General features: G+C 42.3%; 1 protein-coding gene across 2 annotated transcripts in view; it reads left to right on the forward strand.

Moving 5' to 3' along the window:
- Window positions 1-9,165, forward strand: part of pax5 (paired box 5) — a 61,985-nt gene extending 52,820 nt beyond the window's left edge. For both annotated transcript variants that reach the window (XM_020641865.3, XM_065958872.1), the window contains exon 11: window positions 1,448-9,165. In XM_020641865.3, coding sequence (XP_020497521.1) covers window positions 1,448-1,530 — 83 coding nt within the window. In that variant the 3' untranslated portion in view covers window positions 1,531-9,165. The remainder of the gene's footprint in view (window positions 1-1,447) is intronic.
- The last annotated feature ends 9,574 nt before the right edge of the window (window positions 9,166-18,739 follow it).

Below are 18,739 nucleotides of genomic sequence, written 5' to 3' on the forward strand. Positions count from 1 at the left end.
CGTACAAGAAAAAGGAGTGCCATTTTTTTTCTGTCATTAGCTTCATCAGCTGGTGTCATCTCATCCCTGCCTTTCACGGCTCACATTCAAAGTACAATATAATCTTAAAATTGAAGCTGCTCATTTCACATTTACACTGCATTTCAGTGGGTCCTGAGTATTCAGAGGACGATTCAGATTTATTACAACTCGGGTCTCACTTTTGTCAATCTAACCATCAGACCTGTCGGTAATAAAAAGCTGCACTCGCCAAGTTAATTGCTTTTGAACGTGGGGAGAGACGGAGCTCGAGATGAGGTGTGGTGAAAGAAACATGATTAGAAGTGTTAGACGATCACACCAGTTTTAAACAAATCCCAAAGCAAGCCACGAGAAAATATCAAACAAGTCCATCAGCCCACAGGACCGTAAAGGTCGATTTCTTCATACCCCACAGAACCTTTCCCTATTGTGATGACAGAACAGATACATATATATATTCCCACTTTATTATAACTATATTAACACCTTTTGTGACGACGTGTGATGTGCGCGTCCTCACAAACTTGAGGACATAAGATGCTGTATACACATGAGCACTAGGGGCAGTGTGGAGCCAGAGGGGGTGGGACAGAGTCAACACAGCAGCGGGGACAACAATGGCAGAAGGTTTCAGAGACCAGCTAATAGACTTAAGTCTGCTATTAACTTCATCTGTGTGATGCCACTGCACCGCTATAACCAATCAACATAGAAACCTGCAAAACTAAATGGAAACAAGTCGAGGACTGTTACGTCTGTGCACCGAGAAAAATGCTGCAGAAACAAAGTGGTAACAGTGCTGACGTCGTGTTCTGTCATCAGCGACCACCTGATCTGATGTTACTATTGGTTATTGATTTTAACAATATGTTAGTTCTGAAATCCGATATATTATAGTTCCCACCTCCAGTGTCGTCATGTTTGTAGTTTTACATCCCGGACGTAGGGTAGTTGCATAAGGTCTGAGCTCCCTGGTGTGCCCTCTAGAGGTGACCTCCAGTAACACGGGTAGTGCATAGCCAAGTATGTTGGTTGTGTACAGGAACAAAAGGTTAAAAAGCAATTATATCTCCGGCCTTACTGTCATCACCTGACTTTCACCTTTGCCTGTAATATTCACTGTGGCCCCTAGAGGTCACCACATTATTATGATCATCGAAAATACATTGGCTGCTGATGTTAGTAATGGACGGCCTCTGTGGACTGTATGTTCATCTCGACAAAATGCCCATAAGTGACCCAAAATGTCAGCTTTTTTTGGGGGGTAGCCTTGTCTTAACGAATCAGATCCCACATCCTGGTGAGCACAGTGATATCACAACAAACAGACCTGTGGCTAAAACCCCTAAAAAAATGACCAAAGTTGTGATAAACATTTCTGGATTACATGAACAATACGTTTATTCCTGCATTTTTTTTCCCTCAGGGTCACCGTACTACTACGGAGCAACATCACGGGGCGCGGGCCCTGCTGCCACTGCAACAGCCTCCGCATACGACCGCCACTGACCCCTCCTACAGAGAGAAGAGGAGGATGAGGAGAGGGATACAAGGGAGGGAGGAAGGGAGGGGACGGATAGCACCAGCTTTGCTCAGTCAACAAAAAAAAAAACTGCCTGCCTAAGTGCAAAATGAGGATGAAGATTTCAATTATATGACGTCAGTAAAGTTCACATTTTCTTTATATGACACTCAAACCAACACTTTGCATAGCGTAATGTGAGGAACTAGGCATGGCAGAGACAAATAACGGATGATAAGAAGAAATGTTCACCCTCCCACAATGCAACAAGGCATGTTATCCCCATTTTTTCTTTTGAACCAATCATCTACGAATCCAAGAAGTCAGCAGAGCAGTGACAGAAACTGTATTGTGATTTTCTGGGTAAAACAAAGTGTTTTCAGTTATTTGTGATTAAATTCTTTGAGCTGATTCAAAAAAAAAAAAAAAGAAACACTCATTCAAGCAGTCTTTTTATGCCCCCCCCCCCCCCCCACATCAATCAATCAATTTTCTATGCCATGCTGAGGTGAAGTAAAGACAATCCAATTTTCATAACTCTTAATGACCAAAATCCTCCACATCATTGTCATTCTAGTCTCTTTGATTTTGATTTCACACTTTTACCCTGACGTCACAATGCTTTATACTTTGGGAGTGTTCAGTTCAACCACTGACCGTTTGCTGAGCGTCCTTTATTCAGCTTAATGATGCTAGGCCTGTCAAGCTTATCTACCTTACACAGCGCCACAGTGATTACTGCTTACTGTGGCAGATTTACAATCCAAACTGTAATCATGTTTGAAACCTTTAATCCATTATTTCAGACAGACGATGACATAGACAGCCTCTTAATTTCTTGGTGGTACCAACTTACATGTTGACTGAAGTGATATTCATCTATGGGAATTTTATCACTGTCAGCTAGCTAGCAAATGAGGCTAACCTGGCTTAAATACATATCCACGTTTTTAAAGAGTCTGTTTACATTCATACAAAAAGAACAGCATTAGGGCTAACAAATCCTTGCTGCTTTGATAGACATGCTAATACTTGTAGCTTACCTTAAACCAAATCCACTCATGGAAATGTGCGCTGCAGTTTGCCCTATCTTGCTGATAGTTTGATGAGCACAAATCAGGACATCCATTCACTATTTGTGTGTGTGTGTGACATTTACAACATGTATTTTTAAATGAACAGTAGCCTTAAAACATGGATGTACTGACGTCACCTCCTGGTAGCTTCAGTCTATAAATATTACACACACAAAAAAGCACCCCCCCCCGTGTTACATGAACTTTTCAGACCAAAATCATTTTGGAAGCAGGCTGTAAACATTTTTATTTCTGCTGTCAAAAACATGTATTTCAACATGTTAGTGAGTGTGACGTCCAGAGGTCTGCAGCCCAGCCTCAGCTGCTCACAGTAGGAACCATAGTTTGTTGCACTTCTGCGCTCGCTCCGTGTTATTTTTAACTCCAGATGTTGGCAGCTTGGCAATTTCTTTTTTTTTACATGTCCAGCCTGTTGTGTCTGCCACATCTTTTCCTAAAACACAAGTGCACAAGCCTTTTCTAAATCTGGTCCATATTTTAGTTTTTGCGCTTCTGTTTCCAAAGAAAGGCGACAACATAAGACATCACTCTACATGATGTATGAAAGCTTGACGGGCCTGCATCGCTGACTTATTGTCTCTAAAACTGTAAATCATTGTCATTGTTTTGGGATGTGCTGAAGCAAATGGTAAATTTCAGTGGTTGTTGAAGTACCCCAATGTGTTTCCCCCGTTTTGAATCCTTTATTCTCACTTGTTCACTTCCATTTGAAGTGATTTAAATGCTCTGGACTGACGGACATGCCTTTCAGTGAAGCACAGCCATGAATCTGGGCTCCCCGCTGTTCAAAACAAACGGCAACCAAGTTCACATCAGACCAAACGCAAAATCCAACAGGGAGTGTTTTTGTACATGAAGGTGCTATCCTCCCTCCCCGGCCAAGACTTAAGTCGTGATCAAGAGCTATTTATGGTGGAGGAGACAGAGTAATATATTAAGAAGCTTTTCCGCGCTGCACTCCGGTGTGAGAGTGAATGCCTGTAATGATTTATAATATGTGTCACGCTGTTGTGCTAGAGTAGTGATGATGATGATGATGATGACGATGCAGTGAAAAATGAAATCTTAAAAACTGTCAATATGGAAAGAAGTCCTTGTTTATGAATATGAGGCGACTGCGATTTTCCTCTTAATGGTTTGTCGCCTGGTTTCAGTCGACACGGGTGCCACTGAGTAAAACGCCATTTTTTTCCTGCTTCCTGTTATAAAAAAAAAAAAAAGAAGAGTCAGGACACGGTGGCACCCTCTCTTTTCTCGCTCTCTCTCGCTCTCTTTCTATTTCTCTCTTTAAACTCCCCAAAGATGGGCCCCCCCTAGTGGATCGGCTGACTTACTACAAAAGCACAAAGAGACTCAATCATCATTTAAAAGGCGCCATATTCGTTTTTTTTGACTTCCTTTCAGAACCATCAAGTATTTTTTTCTTCTTCTTCTTTTATCCTTTTGAGTGCTTGTCCTTGTGCTGTTTGACATCCTGAAACTATTTCTATAAAAGCATTGCTTTCATGAAAACACACAAACAAGTGAAACGGTTTGTTTTTTTTTGTTGTTCGTCTCCTGCATAAGTTCTGCGCTGTGACAATGTATGACACCGGGGTCGAGGCCTTACCCATCCATGTACAGACAGCGTGGGACAGATTTGCCCTCGAGCACTGATCTGGAATCAGTGTGTTATCCTCTCTCAGATGCTTGCGGGGCCCACAGTGTTGATCTATCTTGCGAGGGGGCAATATCTTCCTAAACCTGTACATAGCTTCCTGTCTCACTTCTGTCCATACCAGATTTGTACAATAATCAGTGAACGAGAAGAGTATTCACAATGTCGATAGAAAAATCACATTTGAATTTAGAATCTAGTGATGAAGCTTTCTTTACCATAAAAAGACGAAGAGGTGTGTGGTGTTGTCTTAGCCATCGTCTGCAAGTGTTTACACATTTTCTGTCCCTTCCTTTGTTTTTTGGGGTGTGTGTGGCTGACTGTAGCGCATCACTGCTGCCGTGTAGTTTTTACTTAGACGCCCAGGTTGGAGGCACCGAAATCTGCAGCGTGAGACTTTAAATATAGTTCTATAAACACAAACCTATAAACACAGAACAGAGCTGTTAGTTTTTCAATCTTTGTTGTTTCTGGGTTTTTGAAGTAGTGATGAAGTGGATCCTTTTACATTTGTAGACTTTAAAAAAAAAAAAAAAAAAGTTGTGTGCACACAACCCTAAAGAAGATTCTACTGACGGCTCGCCTGCTGTGCTGCCAGCGCGCTCCGCAGCAGGAGCCTTTTCCTTATTTCTGTCTTTCTCTCTTTGATCTTTCTGAGGCATTATTGAACCTGAACCACACCAGCTGAAAACAAGGACAGTGCCTTTAGTTTTATATATGTCAACACCCCCGACTGACCATGAATCATTCAAACGTATTCAGCGCCCCTCCCGTGCAACTCTCAAAATGTAACTTTGTCTATCATGCATACACAGGGCTTTAGATGATATGAAGTCTAAAACAAGTTACTTCAATGCCAATTCTAAATTATTATTTACATACTTTACCAACAGAAACAATGCGGCTCTGAAAGCAGGAAATATACTCGATCAAAGCGCCCAAATTTTCAAACCGCCGCCACTCAGCTGGATGTTTCCCAGAACTCGTCAGTCACAGACTAATACTTCTAATTTGGTATTTTGATTGTGTTGAAATCCCACTTGAGTGAAAATCCTTCAGCAATCTCCTCATACATATACAATAAACAAACGCCTGGTGACAAAAAACAAATAAACAAACAAAATATCATTTAAAAAAGAGATCTATTTCATTAGAGCTGATATGAGCCGTGTAAAGTCAAATAAGATGAAGGACTCCTTTTCTCTGTTATCAACTGGGCATGCTCAGTGCTGCGGCTGAGAGCGTGAAGAATTCAGTTGTAATTGTTAGAATTGCTGTCATATCATTTCCAGCCACAAGTGGCAGCACTGAGCAACCCGTTCAGACACCAAGGAAGGAGCCTTGCCTTCGAGAAAACGTTCCTCTTTGTAAAGTTTTTAACAACTACTTCTCAGTTTGGGATACAACATTCATGGTCCCAAAGTTTGGTGCTCCTCTGACTTTTCTTCTCGCACCATCATCATTTCAGATTCTTTATAATACAGTGAATAGATACGACAAAGGCTACTAAAAAGCAAACAACCATGGCCCCCAGAAGATGTGCCCTTTTGATTTGGTAATCCTCACACTTATCCCTCGGGTGCTACCACAAGGTTAGCATGTGGTTTAAAATGAAATATCTCAAAAAGTGTGAAAACGCATTCTCTACATCGACCCTCCTGGAGCTGGCTGTCTGCAAAAGTTCTTATCACGCCCACACTTTGGTTTGAGCGAAGCTAAGATGTTCTTGATGTTGTTCTCAGCCCTGAATCATAGAGTTTATAAAACGTGGACGTATTCTCATTGACATCACCCATTGGTTCCTGAAGAGGCGCCATGAAGCCCAACGATGGCAGTCGACATATTTGAAACGCAGGCTAAGAGCGGGAGTTAAGGCGGGCCTCCACTTGTCTGTCAACTCAGCTGCACCCTAATTCTGCAAATATACCAATGACTCTGAGACTTAATAAACATATAAATGGATAAGTTTACCCATACAGTATCTAACAATAAGGAAATTAGTTTTTGATACAAGATTCATTTTTGAACCAGGCTGTAAACATGTTCATGTCTGCTGTCAAATTAAGATTTTGAACATGGGTTTTAATGGGGCTTCTGCAGCCAGTCTCAAGTGGACACTCGAGGAACAAATCGGGTTTTTTTTTTACACTTCTGCATTGGCTTCATTTTTTCACACTGGAGGTTGAGGCTTGCTCTGAGTCTACGTGGCCGTCTGATGTATTTTCTCCAGCTTAACTAAACCTTAAAAAGGGCTTCCTTCGTACCATCCTCATCCTAAAGTCATTTATTTTGGACGTTCTTCTCAAGCTGATCTCTGACTGAAATGTTTAAGATCATCAGAGTAATAACATGATGAGCAGCTCTGGATCGAGGTTGAACGAGACCCATAGCTTGACAAGGAGTGAAAACAGAAAACATCTGAAAAAAGAAACGCAGCAGAATACTTAAAAGGCTCTTCATTGAAATTGCGTCTAATTCAACTACAGCATCCTAAAAAATGTATTGCATCATTTTTACAAACACATGCTGACACATATCTATGTGAACTTGAAGAAATATTGATTAAAGTCGTTCTCCTTGAGGAAGAGTCCGCTCACAAGAAGCAATGACACCAAACCCTGCGTATTGACGCCCGTTCTCTCAGAATCCAGTGAAACATTAACAGGATTATTTGTTAACTATAGATCTCGCAGTGACACACAGCTCGCCTTAACATTGCTTTGACCTAATTGGTTCACATGTGGAGAGGATGAGTTCCCATTGGCCGGCAGTTGTTTCGATTGGCGGCCGTGACATTGACTGCAGCGACGAGGGGGGGGGGGGGGGGGGGGACTGTCATTGTGGGTGGTACTGTAGGAAGCACACACACACACACACACACACACACACACACACACACACACACACACACACACACACACACACACACACATAAATATAAGTACAGACACTCTCTCTCTCCCTCCCTTTGTCCTTTGTGGAGTGTCGATCGCCCCCCCCCCCTCATGCCCCCCGTGTTCCCCAGGGGAGGCCAAACCTGCTGTGCCATCAGAAGCTCACTCCGTCTTTCTTCTCCCCCTCCCTCGGCCCTAATCTCATCATATCTCAAGCTCCCATCTCTCCCCCCCCCCCCCCCCCCCCATAGAACTGCCACACCACCAGGATTAGGGAATATTAAAAGTATTCTGTTGATTTCAGGCCTGTGACCTTCCTCAAAAAGCCCTCCCTCGTTCTTCAGACAGCCTTATTAATCATTTTCTTTTCCTCCCCTCTCCTTTTCTTACTTTTCTCTCTGACTATTCAGACGTGATGCTCACTGTCCTGTCAGAAATCCTGCATAGGAATGAAGCAGGGTGTTTTGTGCCAAAGTGAGGTCATTTCAATGGCAATATTGCTGGTGGTAGCTATATTTGGCCAGGAATATTCTGTGAGATTGCATCTGGAATTCCTTTTTTCTCATGCTGATTCTTGAAAGTGTAGGAAACACAAGTTTCAGATCAAACAGGGGCATTTCATCTCCATCTTTTCTACAGTTTACTGTCCATGAAAATACAATTGCATCCTGAATTGTTATCCCAGCTCCAAGTCAAATAGGACGCTGAAATAAATGCAAATGAGTTTTTTTTTGTTGTTTTTTTTTTTTTGCTTTATTGTGATTTCTCAGCGAGCGTGCACCGCCTGACTGTATCTCAATATGAATCCATAAAGATGGCTACTGCCTCTTTGAAACCTGAGGGGATTTCAGCATCACATCTTGACAGCAATTAGTGGCACAATCTGTTTCATGCTCGCTGATATAACTAGGCTCTGGACAGATCTCATACTGAAGTGATACAATGTTCTGTACATCTTAATATTATTCAACTGTGGAAGAGGAGACATACACAGGACTCAGCCTACAAGAATCAACTGTGCTTTTTTTAAGCAGATGTTTCAATCAAAAAAAAAAAAAAAAGAAATAGACAACATGATTTTTCACCTTACTGTGGCCTTTCGTGTAACAATCTGGAGTTTTTTTGTGTCCATGGCTTCCTATCTGGGGTGTAAAAGAGATATTTATATCTGTAATGTTTTGGTAAAAAAATCAAATAATGAGCATACAAAAGACGGATAGAAAAACACCAGAGCGCAAAGATGAAAGTAGGTTTTTAACAATTCTTCAAAAATCCAACGCGAACAAAAAGAAAACATATCTGTAACATTCACCAAAGCCTGTGATGCCTGTTTTAAATGATAGATTCTTGTACAAAATAAAAAGGTATAAAATAGCAGAAAAGACTTACAGATACAAACACAAAGTGAAGATAAGAAATGCCTTCAAATATTCTGGAGGGGGGGAGGATTTAAAAAAATAAAAAAAAGTAAAAGAAAAGCTTCTTTAAGAAAATGTGTATGTTTTTTATTCAATTTTCTAGTAGTTGCAAACAAAACTTGGTGTTTTTTCTCTTTGTGTGTTGTGTGTTGTCTTAATATTTGAATGTATTTTACTGCAGTGCGAATTTGCCAAAGATATCATATCACTTGATTCCTCTCTTTTTTTTTTCCATTTTCTTTTTCTTTTTGTTTCTGATTCTGTTCAGAGAACTGGAAATAAATTGTGAATTTGATGTTCTGGTTATTTTTCATAATTCTATTGTTGATATTATTGTTATTTTATTTCCTGGGTTTCTGTGAAATATTAAATTTGCAGTTTGCTTGATGCATCTCCTCATACTCGGTCTGTGTACCTGTCCACCCGTCCACCTGAGTGACTGTTGTTGGTGAATTTATTCCATTTATGTACCTGTAATGTGAAGCTAAGAAGTAATTATTTGTAAATATTTGCCATAATTTTATTGGTCCTTCAGAATAAAAAATAATTTTTTGGAGTTAAAGCTTCTGTGTGCGTGCTTAGCTGCAGATCTAAGTGTGTTTTTTAATGGAGGTCAACAATACACACACAAATACACACACACATACACACACACACACACACACACACACACACACACACACACACACACACACACACACACACACACACACGCATCCTTATTGCTGGTTTAAAAGCCACATTCCTCAACATCCAGTCAGCGTTGACTTTCAGAGCAGGAGGCTGTTGGTGTGTCAGTGTGACCCCACAGATCGAAACCCCTCCCTCTTCTCCTCCCACCGCTCTGACTTGATGGAGTGTCCCAGTGCTGCAGTCTTGGCTGCTGGCCGAGTCCAGGAGGGGGCAGAGGTGTGTGTGTGTGTGTGTGTGTGTGAAGATTAAAGGAGGAGGAGAAGTGGGAGGAGGGGGGAGAGGGGTGATAATAGGACACAAGCCGCGACATGGCAACAACACACTACGCACACAGAAAACAGCACAAACCCAGCTTGAGACACAGACTGCGCTGTCCACAGCTTGGGTGCCTGCCCAGGACACCAGAGCAGCCCGGTATGCCTTTGTGTGTGTGTGTGTGTGTGTGTGCGCGTGTGTGTGTGTGTGTGCGTGTGTGTGTGTCGAAGCCCATTTTGGATACTTGCCAACTAAAGGCAGTCCTCTTAGATTGTGAAAGAAAGACCAAAGTATAAACACCTGTGGAGAAAGTTAACAATCATGATTAACTCCATAACGACGGGGCCGGAGCGACCTGCTGTGTGGCCCTGCGGGGCCCCTTCCTACATTTTATTCAAACTTTTATTGTCCTGAACTAATATTCGATTGTTGAATTTGCACAGTGATAACAGTGTTGGACAGTTAGAAATAAAAAGAAAAACTTTCAACTAAGATGCATTTGAATTTTTTTTAACATGTCTACGTCTATTTAGTCGCCATGGAAACCAAGACACAGCATGATCAACCAAATCAGTGGGTCGATATTTCCTCTAGCTCTGGTAAGAGCTTTGTGAAGTCTGAAATACAAATGATGGAGGGCTTCAGTTTTAAAGACATGGGTCTTTAGCAACATGCCAGTTGCATCATGGGATTTGTAGGATCCAGTGTTTGTGGAGTTCGACTCAAAGTAAGACTCTGTAGATTGGTTGCCATCTTTTTATAGTGGGGCTCTTTAATCTAAATCTTAAAATCCTGCAGACATTAAGAGTAGATCTTAACACAGGACTGGGCAGCCAGGCTATCCCTGTTATTTTAATAACCAAAAACTTAAATTGTCACACTGACAGTTTGGTGCTACCGGGACCCTTAATTTAAACCTTCTCCCTCATTACTTCTGATGCATGGGACAAGGTCATAATGAGAAAAGGGTATGGGATGGAAAAAGTTTAATTTAGCCTATTCTATAGTTAAAAAAAAAAACTTTTGCTTTGCTCGAAGACTACACAATTTATCCAAACATTCACAGCCTCAAACGATGTTTTTCTGACAGGTGCAGAGCTGATGTAGCATCTGTCAGATCAATGTCTGCTTGGAAAACGAGGGTTTGACAGTGTTTAGTTAGTTAGAAAGCAGCGCCACACCCTCTGCCCTCTTCACTCTCCTCCTATTGCTGCAGATTACATAACATGACTAGGTACTGACATGTTCTACCTCCCTCCTCCTCCTCCTCCTCTTCCTCTGGCTTCCTATACAGAGCAGGAGACGGACAACAGTGGTACTTATGGAGGCCAAGAAGTCATGCAAATTAACGTCAGTCAGCATCGGTATTTTTTTGGCCCTCCAGAGCCCCTGCAGGGAGGAGGCGTGGGGGCCAACTGAGGATAATTGGGCCTCAGCTGATTAGTGAAGAGGGGCTCACAGAGGAGGGAGGGGGGTGAGAAGGGGAGATGCTGAAGAGATATCAGGAGTGAGAGGAGGAGGAGGAGAGAAACTGACAGAGCTTTGAGGAAAAGGATGGAGCAGGATGTGTGTGTGTGTTAATACACGTGTTGCATATTCATGACTGCTGCTGCTGCATCCTCACTCACTGAGCCATCTTTTGCTCTCTTTCTACTGAACTCTTTATTTCCATGAGTGCATTAGTTCTGGTGAAATCAGCGATAATAAGCAAGTCATGCAAATACTGTACACAATTTACAATATTGTAGTTCTTTCCCCAAACATTTTGTTTTTTGACAATCACTCATTTTCATTCATCTCTATCAACAGATTCTGTGTATGAAAACAGATGTTACAGATGCAACTGAAGCATTTTTCACACATGCACTCTTGAACATGTCTATAAAATTTCAGGACAGTCCGCCCCTGAAAACAAATCCAATGACACGAGAAGCAGCAAAAATCAACTCAGCCATCATCATTGGATCGTTATGACATCAATGTGAAAAATTACTTTTTTTTGTCTTTTTTACTTGATTTTTGTCTCTGTTTTTCCACATATATTACACATTTTTTGTAAAAAAAATAATAAAAAAAATAAATAAAAAAAAGCCAGAAACATTTAATCACATAATTACAGGGATGAGGGGCCTGAACCGAGGTGTTCTTTTTTTCAGGGGGTGCTAAAGACCCTGCTAACCCCTCACTACTGCAGCCAGTGCATGCAAATTACTTTTTACCTGCAAAAAAAAAAAAAAAAGAATAAAAAAAAAAAAAAAGAAATATAATTACTTAAATGTTCCTTTTTTATGCCTGTATATGAGAGATAGGACAGTGGAGAGTCAAAAACGGGGGGCGAGAGAGAGAGAATAGGAATGACAGGTCGGATTCAAACCCCGGCCGTCCACTCTCAAGGACTTCAGCCTCTGTACATGGGGAGTGCGCACTTACTGTTAGTTTACCGGCACCCCCACTTAATTATTTTTTAATTAAAGAGTCTTAGAGAGAAAAAGTAAAAACTTTGAAAGCAGACTTCTATTTTAAACGGTCAATGTTTTTTTAAAATCGATGTCACAAATGATTGCAAGAGAAAAGTCAGCAAACACACACACATCACTTATTCAGGTGCTGGATCAAAAAAAACAACTGGATATGATGCAGAAAGACTCCCAAAGACATTTATTTATTTGCTATATGCTTTAAAAAAGACAACTTTTCAATTCGGACCAGGTCAAACCACTTGTGTCCTTTCATCTCTTTGAATCATTTGGCTTTATCACTGTGCAAATTAAGCAAGTATTTGAAATAAAATAATAATAATAATATTTGAATAAAAATCAGAAGCGAGACAGTCTTGTGTCGGTCTGACTGCTGGCTCATCAAACCAAGAGAAACTCTGACAGAATCACTGTGAAGAAAAAAAGGGGTTTGACCTTTTCACTGAAGACATTCAGACCTCGCAGAATGAACGTTTACATGTCTCTCATTGCCCTTTACAGCAGCATCCATGTTCACACACACACACACACACACACACACACACATCAAACGGATGATGTTAACACAGTGACAGTGGGTTTGTACAGAGTACTTATGAGCTGTGTTTCACTCATTACGACCCCCCCTGATATACCAAATGATGAGACACGTAGTTCCATGTAAAGTTTTTTTTCTTGACCTCAGCCCGTCACTCACATCACTCCCTCACACAGGTACTACATGTTACAAATGTCAGAGTACAGCGTGTGTGTGTGTGTGTGTGTGTGTGTATACATGTGTGTCAGTGTGTAGATGTTGGACCATTGACAGGCATGGAAGCAGCTTGTTGAACTAATAGCCTAACTAATGTGTCTACATCCCCCCCCAGCCCCCCCTCCTCACCGGCCTCTACCCTCAGCAAAAACTGACATTTACGGTACGAGGAGGGGAAGGTGGGAGGTAGAAAAAAGAGAGAAAGTAGGAGGGATAAAAGGGAAAAGGAGTGGGTTGACAAGCGGCAGACCCTTTCGCCCTCCCGTCTGACTCTGTCTATCTCCCCCCCCCCCCCCCCCCCCCCCCCGGCTCCCTGAGGGTTTGTCTCTGAGGATAGTGCTATGATGAATAGGCCTGTCTAAGCTAACCTAGCAGAGACCAATTAGAGAGAGAGAAGAAGAAGAAGAAGAAGAAGAAGAGAGGAGGAGGAAAGTGAAGCAGAGGGAGAGTGAAACAGAGAGGGGAAAGAAGAGCAGATAGGTTAAAAAGGGAAGGTGGAAAGTTTAAAACTGTGTATGTTGAGTGCTGGTGTCTACATGTGTGTGTGTTTGTGTGTGTGTGTGTGTGTGTGTGTGTGTGTGTGTGTGTGTGTGTGTGTGTGTGTGTGTGTGTGTGTGTGTGTGTGTGTGTGTGTGTGTTGTGTGTGTGTGGCGGGCTGTCAGTGCTAAGGGAGAGGGAGTGTGAGCGGCGTCGGCCTCTTAAGTCTTAACCTCGTCTGCTGCTGCAGGAGAGGCTTTGACAGCAGAGACGCACAAACAGGACTGACCCTCACAGAGCACTTCTTCCTCCTCCTCTTCATCTTCATCTTCATCTTCCTCTTCCTTCTCCTTCTCCTCCTCCTCCTCTTCCTCCTCCTCCTCCTCGCTGTTGTGCTCCTTCTTCCACATCTTCCTCATCCCTCCACTCCTCATTTTGTAATTACTGTACATAGCACAGACTCTTGCACTTTCTGCTTATTTGCACTTCTGGTGAGATGCCAAACCTCATTTCGTTACTCTATACTTGTATATGTGTAATGACAATAAAGTTGAATCTCATCTCATCTCATCTCATCTCTGCCTGCTTACTGTGCTAATCACATTTCCCAGTGATCACCTCAATCAAGCAGTGTAGACTGTGCTTTACTTTTGGCATAAACCAAAATTAAATGGAGCGCCTAACTGTACTTTGCAGAACTCTGTTTCTGTTTAGATGACTGGATCTTCAATGTTTTTCTTTTTTTAAACTTATTTTCTGGGTGTGTGTTTTTGACTTGTCTTCATTCATGTTTCTGCTGTGAATTCGTCTGTTTTTGAATTCGCAGCTCTGTCTGTCCTTATGGAAACCGCTTGTGCCATCGGGACTCACTTGCACTTGATGGCCAGTGTTCTAACGTCCACAGAAAAACAGTTTAACTCTTCTTCCAAAAGTTTTTTTTTCTGACTTCTGCCTTCGTTTAGACAGGACTATAGAGATGAAAATCAGGAGAGAGATGACAAGGGAACGGATCTGCAGGTTGGACTTGAACCCCACTTAAAAGGATTATAGCCTCTGTACATGGGGAGGCTGTAGTCTCACCCATTTAGATTTTGATCTCTTACATTGGGTGTTATGTATAGTGAACAGGTTGCTATGGCGAAATGGAACCAAACAGGGTGAGCAGGTTGACACCCAGCTCAATGTGATGCTCTTTACATGGCTACTTACTTATGAAGGCAATTTTACAACATATTGATTTTGAAATTATACATTTCTTCTGTTAAACAAATAGTCCATTGGAATCTACTGTTAGAGCTGCGTCCATCTCAGTGTTAACTATGTGGGCCGCTCAATATGAGCTAGAAGAGCTAATATTAGCTTCTTACATTAAACTGAACAATTCCTCAAACGAGCCGAGCTAGCCGTTATCAGCCACACTGATCTCTCTTTACGCCACAGTTTCTCATACCATGTTCCTTTGTGTTCACTACATGTGACGTCTTCAGTTTTGTAGATTTCCCTTTCATCGTGTTCACATTTAGCATCACATTATTTCACCGCGGAGTTCGTCTCTTTTCTCTAAACAGAACCAACGTCAAATGAAGCATACATCTTTCCGCGGATTGATACGATTAAAGTTAGTCCTCCAGAGTCCGTGATTGGAGCCCCGCCCATAGCAACCGCCTGCTCTTCATAGCAACCGCCTGCTCTTCATAGTGACGTTTGTTCTTCTTAACAGCGGTGTGCTCTTGAAAGATAGCAGACCGTTGCTATGGCTAATTGGTAAATCAGAATCAAGTATTTGACACAGCTGTGTAAGTTCATGCAAACGTTTCCATTCCACCGTCCTTTGAAGTAACTTTAGTATTTGTTCACATGTAGGCCTGGTCTGGCCTGTGATCAAATGCCACTAACACATCACCGCCTCATTTTCCTCCTTCACACAAACATTTGATAAACGACCTCCTCACTCTCACCCTTTCAAATAGGAAAAAGAAAAAAAAACCTCTCCTCCGCTTCCTCCTGACGATCTCCGTGCTCCTCTCCCCATCTCTCAGACAATTACAAAACATCCCGCTTCCCATTTATCACCAACAATTAAACAGCATGGACGGAGGCTACTTCATAAGGGCGCGGAGGAGGAGGAGCGGGGGGGGGGGGGGGGGGGGGGCGGAGACGAATGCGAAGGGGAATGAAGTAGAGTCAACAGTGGGAAAGAGAGAGGAAGGCTGACAGCACAATTAAGGTTTTTAATTCTCTGCTTGAGTGGGCCGGTCCAGTCTTTATGCTAATTAGGATGCCACGGCCATGTAATAAATCTCTATGATCCAGCCTCATTTCCCCTCTGTCTCTCCGTCTGTCTCATTCAAACACACTCACACACGTTCACAACTGCACACAAAGTTCACCCATTACTTGTTACAGCTGCATCCTCAGGCTGGAGTGTTAATAGTTTTGATAAAATTGTTTTTCCCGTGCAAATTTTCTAACGCTTCCCTGTGATCGGGGAGCCTCAGCGTGTCAGCAGCAGACTGTTTACTGGTTGGCCAAGCATTCCCCCGACTTGGCTCAACGCCTGCACCACATGTAGTTTCTCTCCCTGTTAACTCCCTTTATTAGTGTTTTTCAGGAATCTGGTTTGCATGGCCCCGCTCCGTATAAACACACACATTTAAAGGCGCTACGAATGCAGAAAATTCTTTGATTCCTTCCTGAGTTTTTTTTTTTTTCTTATTTGCTCATCTCCATTTGACAGGCATGTCTAATGATAACATCTGCAGATGGAGGAAAAACAGCACAACAATCCGCAGATAATTGGGAGGCCCTGTTTTATAGATGAGGAGAGAGAAAATGAGAGAGATAGATAACTGGACAACAGCAGGCTGGTGGTTAAAGAAGCAAATAGCACATATATTTTCACCCTCATTTAGGTCACGAGGATGCACGCTAATCAGTGCTTTTTTTTTCCTTCTTGAAGAGTGTCCCAAAGCCAATTTACACACCGAATCAATGGGGGAAAAAATCTGCTGCAGTTGTATGTTCATTAAATTAATGAAGGTAAAAGCAGGTCCAGGATAATTGAGGTGGATTTTTAATCAAGAAAAGCAGAACCAGAACGTAATCCAGCAGATATCAGCCCTGCTGTGCAACCTCCAAGACCAAAGAATCTAAATCTGGGTTTGGTGGAGTCGCTGTGTTGCCGTTTTGTTCTGCGTGAGGATCAGGGTGGCCACCACTCCGATCACCCATGCCAGGTGAAGCAGGTTCAGAGCCACATGGAGACAAGTCAGCAGCAGAGACACACAGACGGAGACGACGCAGCAAGGCCCGGGCCAGGAGCAGCAGCAGGGAGTGATGGAGGGAGGTGAGGATGAGAGGGGGGGCGGAGAGGAGCCAGGAGCACAGAGTCAGAGGAGACAGGAGGAGAGACACTGCTGCCTCACTCATAGATACTGCCTAAAAGGAGAATTAGTGTCTTTTAAGTGGTTTCCAAACATGTGACTTTACAACACTTTGAGGTTCTTATTGCTGATAGCATGAAGCCATTAATCCATACATTCAGAGGACATGGAGCATTATTATCATTTGTTTGAAGTCATGTCAATGGCCAATGGATTAATCAGCTTCAAACTGTTGTTTGGGTGATATTAGACAAGGACGGCTGAAGAGAGACAGAAAATGTGGGGAGGAGAGAGTGTGTGGCCGATGTGTCGAGGACTGTAGCCTCTGAATATGGGGAACCTTCTCTACTAAATGAAGCTTTGCGTTAGCTCCTGCAGAACGCGGAACCATACGCCCCAGCTGTCATCAGCCGAAAGCCAGATGATTCAATCATGGTTGAACAATTGTATTGTAGAAAAGAAAACGTAGGTTCTGGTTGTAAAATTGAATTAGTACTGCTGTTTTGGGATAACTCTTAGCCTTATTGTAATCAAACTGATGAGTTATAAAACATACTAACCCCCTGTTCAGTGTGCACCTATAAAGAAATGACCTGTTGATGCCACATGTGTCCTTTGAATCAGGCTGTAAACATGTTTATTTCTGCTCTTAACATGGACATTTTACCATGGGACCTGATGAGGATTCCTTGGCTCTAGTAGCCAGCCTCAAGTGGCCACTCGAGGAACTGCAGTTTTTTTTTTCCATTTCCGGTTTGGCTTCATTTTAACACTGAAGGCTGCAAATACACACTAAAAGTTTTCAGAAGTCGAGAATTATCTGTCCCATGCTGTCGCTTCATTGTGAAGTTATTTTGTGCAAAACAGAAGAAGAAAAAGGTGAAACAGCCAGAAAAGGAGGGAGGAGTCTCTCTGATGTGTGACAAACGTGTCAACTGGCTTTTACAGCTGTTGTACACACACACACACACATACGCTCTGATCCTCCAACCTCCACCCAGCAGGACTCATCACCACAACAGAACGAGTATGGAGAATACGGGCCGAGGCAGATTTTCTCTTCCCTACAACCTTCACCTCGTCTTAAACTATCATGCCCATCACCCTCCTCCTCTCAGACTCCATTAAGGATAACCCCCCCTCCCCTCCCCTCCTATCATCACCTACACCCACCGTTACCCTTCTCCTCCCTGCTGAGACATCAAGGAGAACCTGCCACTAATAAACGCCAGTCAGCAGCGGCGCTGCTCTGACTAAGTGGCTTCCCTGTCTTGGAGTCGGGAGGGGGGGACAAGCCCAGATTTACTTTTCTCCCATGTTTCAGGCAATGATCATCATTATTTAGTCATTCACGCGGTCATAACAATCACGCTCCTACAGACGCTTCCACCATAACAATGATCATATACCATTCTGAGTGTCAAGGAGTCATTATTATCCTTCATTTTAGGAGTAAAAGCTCTTGAGAACATCACAATCTGTTCAGTTTAATGACCTGGACACAGTTTAAAAGGTTTTATCTAAACATGATCATGTAACGCAGCTCATTTTGTATCCAGGTGTTTAAAAGATAGTGGATTGGATCACCTTGATTGAGGGGCAGACTTTTAAAGATCAACAAACAATCCAGATTATTTTGATCTAAATCATCCCAATCCCACTCAAAGGTTTTGAACTCAAACTGGAGATTTTATTCAGATAAAAAGCAGAATGAGTTTACCTGATCACGTTATTCTTTCTTCTTCTGAATAACCTGATGTAAAGATCTGATTCTATCTGACAGTTTGAACTCTGTTGGATTACTTTTAAAAACAGTCGGACTCTGGAGTCTGAATTTTCTGTCAGAGTTTTGGGAACATTCCAAGTATGTGAGTGATCATTACAGAAAAATAAAAATGTAATTATTAAATGTATAGTACCTACAGCGAGTGAATAAACAAGGTAGATATTGGACACCTTTCACCACTTATTTAACTGGTGGTAACTAAATGTTTGCTGTCATGAAGAGAAACTGTCACCGTCAAACTGTGAACCAAAGAGGAGTGACGAGGAGAAGAACAGAAGGACGATGACAGAGTGTAAAACACACCA

The sequence above is a fragment of the Labrus bergylta genome, chromosome 1, assembly GCF_963930695.1.
Source record: "Labrus bergylta chromosome 1, fLabBer1.1, whole genome shotgun sequence".
NCBI lineage: Eukaryota > Metazoa > Chordata > Actinopteri > Labriformes > Labridae > Labrus > Labrus bergylta.